This window comes from Microtus ochrogaster, chromosome 4 (assembly GCF_000317375.1).
Source record: "Microtus ochrogaster isolate Prairie Vole_2 chromosome 4, MicOch1.0, whole genome shotgun sequence".
Lineage (NCBI taxonomy): Eukaryota > Metazoa > Chordata > Mammalia > Rodentia > Cricetidae > Microtus > Microtus ochrogaster.
The window spans coordinates 30,219,054-30,228,808 of record NC_022011.1 but is presented as its reverse complement, the minus strand read 5'-3'; the positions used below and the strand labels follow the sequence as shown (position 1 = coordinate 30,228,808).

The 9,755-nt window shown below is 53.7% G+C and overlaps 1 protein-coding gene across 1 annotated transcript; it reads left to right on the top strand.

Annotated features, from left to right (window-relative positions):
* Nucleotides 1–1,628: 1,628 nt before the first annotated feature.
* Snai3 (snail family transcriptional repressor 3) lies at nt 1,629–9,274 on the top strand. The gene is made up of 3 exons (XM_005345795.2): nt 1,629–1,824; nt 5,691–6,296; nt 7,801–9,274. Exons 1-3 carry the CDS (start codon nt 1,629–1,631, stop codon nt 7,980–7,982), a joined length of 984 nt encoding a protein of 327 aa, XP_005345852.2. The 3' UTR covers nt 7,983–9,274.
* The last annotated feature ends 481 nt before the right edge of the window (nt 9,275–9,755 follow it).

Sequence of the window (9,755 nt, the reverse complement as noted above, 5' to 3'; positions counted from 1 at the left end):
AGCAACATCTGCAAAGACAGCGTTAATCAGTCACAGTTGTATCCCATTGAATTGACATAATCCAACCCGCGACACCATCTACGAGCCCAGTCAATACATCAGGGACCAAGGCAGGGCAAACCACAACTTCTCTGGTGGGAACCCTCAGTGAGGTAGCATTTGGAGCTGGTTGTCACTCTGATAAGGGGATGAATGTCTGCCTTACAGTTGCCAGGGCTGCTGGTTTTCCACGCTTGCTTGTTGGGGTCGCTGGGAGCCTACAGGGCCTACAGAGCATGGCTAAAGCCTGTGAGTTGGTTCCCAAACCTGGATTTCTGCTAAAGGAGGTGAGTGACCAGACAGAGTAGGCAGCAGATAAGGCCCAGGTATCTATACAGCCTGTTTCCTTTAAGAGGCTTGTGCTGCCTGAGGCAAGCCTCTCCCCCATTGGGAGGCTTCTTGCTGCAAGGGGCTTAGAATTTTAAACCCTAGTCTTGGAGACAACCAGTCCTTCTTCCTGGGGCTGCATGGCGCCCTGTGGTTGTAACAGTGAGTCAGAGTCACCTGTTGGTCACTGCTGAAGAATGAGCTTGCACAGCCCAAGGTGAGGGGCCTGAGAAGTGAGGATCTCCAACTTCCTCCAGGGTCACGGCTTGTGAATGCCCAAAGCCCATCCGCCCCACCTCAAAGGTGGGCCCAGAACCCTTTGTGAGGCTGGCAGTCCCCACAGGTGTGTCAGATCATCCCTATTTAAGGGGGTTAGGAGATGCGTTTGGAGGATTGGCCCAAGCCCACACAGTGGATGGGTGGAAGCTGGTTCAGGAACCATAGGCCTTATCTATGCCTGAGAGGAGAGAGGTACAAAAAAAAAAAAGAAAAAAGCAGGTGAATGGGCAGCCAGCAGGCATGTGCCCTGGAGAGCCTCCCTACAGATGCCCTATTTCACACTTCCTTACAGAGCAGTAAAAGGGCGCTCTCAGCCACATCTAACCAGCCACAAGTGTGGGCTAGTCCCGGTTTTGCTGTCCACAGACCTCTCAGAACCTCGGGTTTTTTTTTTTCTCCTATGCAAAATAGAACGAGATGACTCCAGCTATTGCGCCCTGAACGCCCAGGGTGACTCAACCCTCTTTCCCCACAGTCTCCTACTCGGCAGTCCCACCTTCTCTTCCCACCTCAGCCCACAGATGCCAAGAAATGGCGTGTTACGGGGTAAGGCTCATTTTTGGCCAGACAGCCCTGCTACTCAGCCACAGACACACCCAGGTGGTGCTGTGTCCACTACTCCACAGACTGTCGCACCGGACCCCTAAAGTCGTAAACATCCTCAAGGAGAACCTAAACAACCAGACAGGGCTGTTCCAGTTCTCGGGGCATTGATTATAAAGGATGCTGTAGAGGATAGGGACTAGACTTGTCCAAGTTGGCCGGTCGCTGTCACCCAACCCTGAACTCTGCTCTTTCATCCACGGCAGGTCGATGGCCAGCCCCCGCGGGGTCGGTGCGTGACCGCGGCGCGGGCCAGCCAAGTCCCGTGGGGCAGACACCGCTGACCACGCGGCGGGTTCCCCGCCCGCGCACCTGTGCTGGGCGTGGCTTAGCGGCCCCGCCCCGCCGTGCTCCGTGCTGGTTGGCCGAGGTGGTGCGCTATGCTAATGAACCTGACCCTTCTCGCACCTGCCGGCCCCGCTGGCCGCGGGCACCGCGCGGACGCTGCAGTCCGTAACCCGCTGCAGGCTCGAGATCCTGCCGCCTCTAGGGAGGAGACCATGCCGCGCTCCTTCCTGGTGAAAACGCACTCCAGCCACAGGGTCCCCAACTACGGGCAACTGGAGACACAGAGAGGTAGGAGTTGGCGGGATCTCTGTCCCCAGTTCTCGGCACTGCGGGGCAGGAGGCAACTGGAAAGTCCTTGGGAGCTGGGTCACACCTCTCCCAGGTGAGAGGGGAAAGGGTGAGGTTTCTCAGCACAACAGGGGACGAGGTTCCCTTCTGGGCTAAGACTGGGCCTCCAAGAGGGATGTGTTCAGGGCAACTTCTCTGCTTCGGGAGTCTTGGACACACCTTGAAGCTCTTCTCCCCACTTGGAAAAGTTTCTTGAGCACCGGGACTCCCTGGAATTCTTCCTGTGTACTGCCAACGCTCCAACTCCAGCTAAGGAGACCCTGAAGGCCTCTCGATGCAGTCCTGAAAGAGTCCAAACTTAAAATATGTCCCAGGTGCTGTGTACACCCACCCAGAGAAGGCCTCACCGACCACAAGCCAGGAAATTTGTCCTACCCTAACCCTAAGGGTGGCTGGTGAGAAAAGGCAGGACTCTCCCAGAGCATCCTACCTGGGGGTGGCGAGCTCTCTGATAGAGCAAGCAGAACCTCTGGCGACCTTCCCTCTTCCCAGAAACCCCCTTGCTCTCCTGGTGCGGTGACCAAGGTAGAACCACCCGCTCACACACAGACTCAGGTGTCTACCATTCCTGCTAGGCCCACGGGCTTGAGGTCCAAAGCACCCTTTGTCCTCAGAAACAGCCAGCTGCGGTAGGTCAGAGCCATTCCCACCCAGGTGGGAAGGTTCGTGGAAGAGACCCCCTGGGGACTCGGCCAGTGCCTGAGGGTACCTTGGATTTCAGGGCTCAGGCCAGCACCTCTGACTTATGTGAGTCTTACCCAGAACCCCTGTTGAGGGGCGGCGCGGGGGGGGGGGCGCGCAGTACCTTGGGTCCGCCCCCGGCACCCACGCTGCCACTAGGGGGTGCTATCTAGGACCCTGCTCTTCAGGGAACATTTTGAATTCAATTTAATGAGTCACCCCAGTAATTTTGTAACAGGGAAGACACTACTCCAGTGCGGGAAACGTTTTCTTTTGGTTGGGTGGTGGATCTCCTTACTGAGGAGGTGGGAAGTTGTATTTACAGGGAATGCAGTGTTTTTCCTGTACTGAGAATGCAATCAGTGCCTCATACAAGGCTAGTCAAGCCCTAGACCACAGAACCACACCTCTAGCCCCAAGCCATGGTTTTGAAAGTTTAAAATATTAGCGTTCACTTCTACAACACACCCCAGCTTCCCACTTGAATGAGCAAATCAGGTGCCCTACAGGAACCTCTCGGGGGTAAGAGGTTGTCCAGGACAGCCTTGATGCTCTTCAGCCTTCCCTCTTGGCTCTCCCAGGACCCCATGGCCTCGGTGACTCTTTTTCCTATCAGGATGTCACTCTAGAGTGGGACCCAAGATACTGAGGTCTGGGACCCGCCTTCTTAAGTAAATGTTTTTTAGGGGCCTCAGAGATTCCTTGAGCCAGAGGACACTGAGACCCTCATTTCCCAGGAACCCCAACCCCCACCCCCGCGTGGGCCCTTTTCTTCTGTCTGTGATCAGAGAACACAGATGGGGTTTGAGTCTGGAAGTGCCTGAGGCTAGGCAGCATAGTTTTGCCTGCAGATAGGACCCCAGTAAAACTCCCAGGATGGTGGTGGTACCATTCTATTGTCCTGACCTCTCCTGACAGTCTCTTAGCTAGCCTGCTCCCCCCCCCCCCATCCAGAGTGTGATGTGCTGGGTGTATAATTGGGGGGAAATGTGTGAAAGAGCTCAGGTAGGGAGGGAGTAAAGGGGTTTAGCTCTCTGGTTCTCCACATCCTCACCAACACTTGTTCTTAGGTTCCAGCCATCTGTGTAGTATGAAGGGGCATCTTAACGCGGTTCTAATTTGCATTTTTCTGTTGTTTAATGATGTTGGGTATTTTCTTGTGTGTTTGTTGCCCAGTTGTATATCCTTTTAAAAATGTTAGTCTTTTTAATTAAGAAAACTTTGTTATATTGTTTGTGGGTGGGTATGGCACGTGTGTATCATGGCCACGTGTGTATCATGGCTTGTGCATGGACACGTGTGTATCAGGGCATGTGCATGGGGGTCAGAGGACAGCATGCAAGAGCTAGCATTCCTCTTTCATCATATGGGTGGGGCTAAAACTCGGGTTGTCAGAGTTGGCTGCAAGTGTGTGTACCTGCTGAGTGGTCTTGTCAGTCTCATTTGCGTATTGTCTTTGGAGAAATAGATATTCCTGTATCCCCACTATTTTTGAGGGGGAATGTCCCATGTATCCCAAGCTAACCTTGAAATAGATATCCCTGTATCCCCACTATTTTTGAGGGGGGTTGTCCCATGTATCCCAGGCTAACCTTGAACTCTCTGTAGCTAAGGCTGACTTTCAACCTCTCATCATCTTGCCTCTGCCTCCCTGATTAGGATAACAAGTGCACAGCGTTACACACAGTTTGGAGAAGAAAGCCAGGACTTCTTGTGTGCTAGGCAAGCACTCTATGCCTATGCTCACCCTACCGCGCCTGCTCCTAAGTTGTGCTATTGGACTTTCATTGTGAGGCTGTACATACTTTCTTTGTGCATATACTGTTTCTAATCAAGCATTTCGTTTGGGAATATGCCCTCCCAACCTGTGCACTGTAGCTGTGACCCCAAGCCTTGTCATCAAGGCAGAAACAAGGCCAGAGATTTGTCTGAGCATGTGTGGAGTGGATGGAGGGCTGGTTGGTGCTTCTGTCTTTGGGGAATCCAAAATCTGCCTTTAACTTACGGCATGGTCTCCTTGTGTGTGGGGAGAGATACTGTGGTTATTTGATTAAATGCGTGAAATTCTGGCCATAAATTCAGGAGCCACAACCAAAAGACGCAGAAAGCCAGAACTAGAGCTGATACTGCCTAGTTAGCAGAGGGCACCAGCTCCGGCCGCTTGCCTGGTTGGGCGTGTTTGTGCATGTTGACAAGGAGCAAGTGTGTGCTGTCCAGTGGCCAGGGATGTGGCCGAGCACAGCACATCATGACACACTCAAGGAGACGCCAGAGGAATGGGTGACCCCGTGGTGACTGGAGGCTGATTGCTGTGGGGGCGGGTGTCTGTTTTTACCAGGCTCCTTTTGTTCTGAGCTCAGACTTCTGTATGGGAGCCCAAGAGTGCTTAGTCCCAGCTGCTACTCACTCTCCGGACGTGGGACTGGGGTTCTTTAGACAAGCTGCCAGACACAGACTGAGAGCAAGAACTCCTGTGAGGAGCTGATTTTTGGGGTTTCCTAAATAGCCAAGGTTGGCTCAGCCTTAAAACCCTCCCAATTTAAGCCGGGCGATGGTGGCGCACGCCTTTAATCCCAGCACTCGGGAGGCAGAGGCAGGCGGATCTCTGTGAGTTCGAGACCAGCCTGGTCTACAGAGCTAGTTCCAGGACAGGCTCCAAAGCCACAGAGAAACCCTGTCTCGAAAACCCAAAAAAAAAAAAAAAAAAACCCTCCCAATTTAGTCTCCTGAGTGCTAGGTTTGCAGGTGTACCCACGAGTCTGACTGTGCAGCTGTTTGTGTTCCTAGGCAGTGGACATCCTGGAGGGTTTTATTTCCCTTTCCTCACTGTAGACAAGGAAGTTCAGCTCACTTTCTAGTGTCTGGACCTGTCTAAGCCATGCGGCCCTCGGCTCTTGCCTCCTATCATCACCACCTCCTACCACAACAGTAGGTAAAGTGGGCAAGCCTGGCTGCTGTAGGTATGATGGGGTCGTGGTAGGCATTTGTAGCTCAGGCTTCCACTGGCTGCCGATGACCTATGAGACTAGCCAGACTGCAGTTAGATAAGCGAACAGAAGTTTGGAAGCCCAGATACGGCGGCATCACTCCTTACTGTGTGTTCTCTCTCTCCGCTGCTCTTCTAGAATCTAATGGCTCCTGTTCTGCCTGTGAGGAGCTTGTGGGATCCTGCCACCCACCAGATGAGGAGGTCCCTTCCACTCCCAGCGACCCTCTACAGCCCCGGGACAGCACCTCTGCCATTGCCTGCATCTCTCTGCCTCTTCTGCCACATCATGGGGAAGCTCTGGGAGCCTCTGGGCCAGAACCCCAGGAAACCAGCTGGGTGGGCCCTCGGGCTGGCCAGGCCCCCAGTGTTCCCCTCAAGGACAGCTTCACTCTGCCCTCATTGTTGGTGCTGCCCACACGATGGCCCCCAGTCCTGGGCCCAGATGGAGCTCTGGATAAACAGCTAGGGGTGGAGGGAACCCCTCAAGCCCCAGGCTGTTTTGAGTGCATCCACTGCCACAGGCCCTATCATACGCTGGCAGGCCTGGCCAGGCACCAGCAGCTGCACTGCCCCCTGCCGGCTGGGCCCTCCTTTACCTGCAGGTACTGCGACAAGGAGTATGCCAGCCTGGGTGCCCTCAAGATGCACATCCGCACCCACACGCTGCCCTGCATCTGCAAGGTGTGCGGCAAGGCCTTCTCCAGACCCTGGCTACTCCAGGGCCACATCCGCACTCATACAGGTAGGATGGGCAAGGCTGTAATCCGGATACAAAGGGAGACAGGTTGGGGAAGGGGCTGGACCATTGACCGAAGAGAGGAAAGGCCGGTCTCATTATTGAAAGGGTTCTTGCAGCTCCTGCAGCTGCTGGCAGACAGCCCCACAGAGGAAGAGCCCCACAGACATGTCCTTTCAAGGTCCTGAGGCTAGAAACCTGAAATCCAGGCATCACCGGGCCACATTCTCCCCAAAGACTGTAGGAATGACATTTCTTGCCTCTCTTATCTCCTGGAAGCTGGCCCTACTCATTGACAGTTGGCCTCATCTATGTCTCTGCCTCTGTCCCCCTTTTTTTTTTCTTCTCAAGACGGGGGTTGTCTGTAGCTTTTGGAGCCTTCCTGGAACTCTCTCTGTAGTCCAGGCTAGCCTCCAACTCACAGAGATCCACCTGTCTCTGCCTCCCAGTTGCTGGGATTAAAGACGTGTACCATCACTGCCTGGCACCTTGGTTCTCTTAACATCTCCCCATGTGTCTGTATCTTCACTATAAGGGGAGGGAGACCCTATAAGTCATAAAACTATGCTTCACCCAATGGTCTTATCTTAACTCAGTCATCTTTGCAAAGGCCTTGTTTCTGAGAAGGGGCGCTGTCAGGAAGCAGGTGTCTCAGGAAAGGCGAGACTAAGGGCTGCAGGGCTCCAGTGGCTCCTATCTACCCACATCTGGTGGCTTTAGGACCAGCAAAGTGTGGGATGGCAAGGAAGCCTGGCCACTGTGGAGACTCCAGTAGGAAGGGCAGACTCTGGATTTGGAGAACTGTAACCAGCTAGGATACAAGTGCCCCGGGCGGGCTGCAGAACCAGGCAGAAAACTCAATGGCCCCCTCCCCTTCCACTTGGAAGGGTTATCCTGGAAGCCAAGGTCCCAGCAGAAATATTTTTGTTTTTGATTTTTCGAGACAGAGTTTCTCCGTAGCTTTTAGGTTCCTATCCTGGAACTAGCTCTTGTAGACCAGGCTGGCCTCGAACTTACAGAGATCCGCCTGCCTCTGCCTCCCGAGTGCTGGGATTAAAGGTGTGCGCCACCACCGCCCAGCCAGAAATATTTTTTTTTGTCCCAGTCCTCGGTGGCCCTGACTAGAGATGCGGCCTGTGTATAGGAGTATAGCTTACTCTGTCCAGCTCTGCCCTTACAGTGGCTCAATGTTACGCTGGCCAGTGGCCAGGAAGGGCTGCCAGAGGCTCCCAGCACTTCTCATAGTCAGAACTGAACACCCAGGGCTTGTCAGAGACAGAACAGCCACCATACTTTGCCTCTGCCTCAGAAGAGCCTCTGGTACTGTGATCCTGCCCAGAATGACTTTCCGATTGTCCAAAGGGCTCTGACCTTGGGTCAGAGGGCTCTGATGAGCATTTGGAGGGCAGGAGCAAGTTACTCATTGATAGACGGGGACATTTCACCTTTGGCCACCATCTGTGGGATTGTCCTGTGGTCCCTCACCTGACTTCCCATATTCCTCCCACAGGTGAGAAGCCATATACTTGTCCGCATTGCAGCAGGGCCTTTGCTGACCGCTCCAACCTGCGGGCTCATCTGCAGACTCATGCTGGCACCAAGAAGTACCGCTGTCCTATCTGCTCCAAGGCCTTCTCCCGCATGTCTCTCTTGGCAAGGCATGAGGAAGCTGGCTGCTGTCCTGGCCCCTAGAGGCACAGCAGGGTGGAGGGACCAAGCCTGACAATATTCTCAGTGGTTCTATATCGTCCAGGACAATCGGGGAAGGCAGGGGCCGAGCCCACTCTTGCCTGTGTCCAGCCAGAGCCAATAAGCCCAGTGGAGCCTTTGGGTGTCTTTCTCCAAGGTCTGCATTCAGAGTAGAATCACCACAAGACTCACCAAAACAAGAACCAACAGTTCAGTTTTCAGCTTGGCCTGTCTGCTGGACCTATTCCAAAAAGGAGAGACTATTGGGAAGCGGCTAACCCTGGACAAAGCCTACCACAACACCAGTGAGCCTGCTCACCTGGGTCCCTTTGTGTGCAACTTGAAATGACCATTTTTACTTGAGGAGAGCACAATGTGTGTATAACCTTGGGAAGCACAGCTACCTCTCAGCCATCCTCACTTGCCTTTGCCCTGGGGTTAGAGACACATTTTCTCCTGCCCGTTATGTGCACACACACCCTAGCTCTTCCCCCTAAAATGAGGCAGGGCCAGGCAGGATTGGGCTGAAGCCAGGTCCTGTGCCTCATCTCCATCTTCCTGCTTGGAGCCGGCCTCATGGCTGCCTAATGTCTCAGGAGAGCAGCCATGGGGTAATAAAGAGGCCTGCGCACTCAGGCCTCCTGTCTTGAGCCTTGAGGTCTTGAGTCTTTACCAATCTCCTGGATCTATGGAGAGGCAGAATTCTTCAGGAGCAATGGGATTCCAGATAACCTGGGCCTTTCTGAGCACAGAGCAGGCAGGAGACTGAGGGTATTTTTGCTAGGGCATTTCAGAGCCCTTTGAGCCTGGAGCCTTCCCTGGAACCTGAGAGAGAATCTGCATGAAGTGGTTTGGCCTGAAGAAATGAAGATGAGGGTACAATTAACACCAGGATTAAGGACCCATGGAGGACACTTGGATGGGACCAAGGTGGAGAACTGGTAGAGTTGCTATGTGCTGCTGAGTAGCATCCTGAGCCAGGACAGGGAAGGACTTGCTTCTCCCAGTGGATCTGGTTGACTCTAGTTGGCATTTGGACAGAGAAAGGAGACCCACAGTGAATTCTTGACACGTTTGAGGTAAGAGGCTATTGGTCACTCCACTTCAGGCCCAGGACAAGGAACATGAGTCAGCATCCTTTGTTCAGGCCCAGTAGAAAGAGTTTCCCAGCTTCCGAGCTTCCAGGAGCCTGCTAGAAAGCTCGTGGGTCATGCAGGTATCTTAGCCTCTGGTTTTGCAGATGCTTCACGTCAGATTTGGTAGTGAGCATCTGGCTGTGGTTTGCTGGTGTGAGGATAGCTCTCTAAGAGGCCATGGGGACCCTCCAGAGGAAACTTGACCTAATTGGAGAAGGTCTCAAACAGTCTGAGGCTATAGCCCACACTGGCCTTAAGCTCACAGAAGTCTTCCTGCCTCAGCCCCCCCCCCCAAGTGCTGGGATTATAGGCATGAGGATCATTTCTGACTTACAAACTTGACCTTGAAGTTGGACTTCTAGACCAGGAGTGACCACAGATGCAGAAACACCTCACCCCAACTCCTGTGAGAGAGTCGGCTGCAGATTGTCCGCCTCAGACCTATGCCAGCTGGTGGAGGGACCCGCTTTTCAGACAGACATACTCATGTTTTCAAACCAAGGCCACTGCCCCCCAGGGGGGTAGGTAAGAACTGGACATAAGGGTACCCTCTGAATGGAAGTGCATCCACCAAAAGTTCTGGGGCCAGAGTCCAAACTCAAAGTGACCTTCAAGGCAGGAGGTGGATGTTGTCCTTGGC

What these genes read in the sequence shown, in the direction of transcription:
- Snai3 (XM_005345795.2), top strand. Translation starts at nt 1,629, where the DNA reads ATGCTAATGAACCTGACCCTTCTCGCACCTGCCGGCCCCGCTGGCCGC. An exon ending in GCAACTGGAGACACAGAGAG is followed by an intron (nt 1,825 to 5,690) that starts GTAGGAGTTGGC and finishes CTGCTCTTCTAG; the next exon opens with AATCTAATGGCTCCTGTTCT. An exon ending in CCACATCCGCACTCATACAG is followed by an intron (nt 6,297 to 7,800) that starts GTAGGATGGGCA and finishes TTCCTCCCACAG; the next exon opens with GTGAGAAGCCATATACTTGT.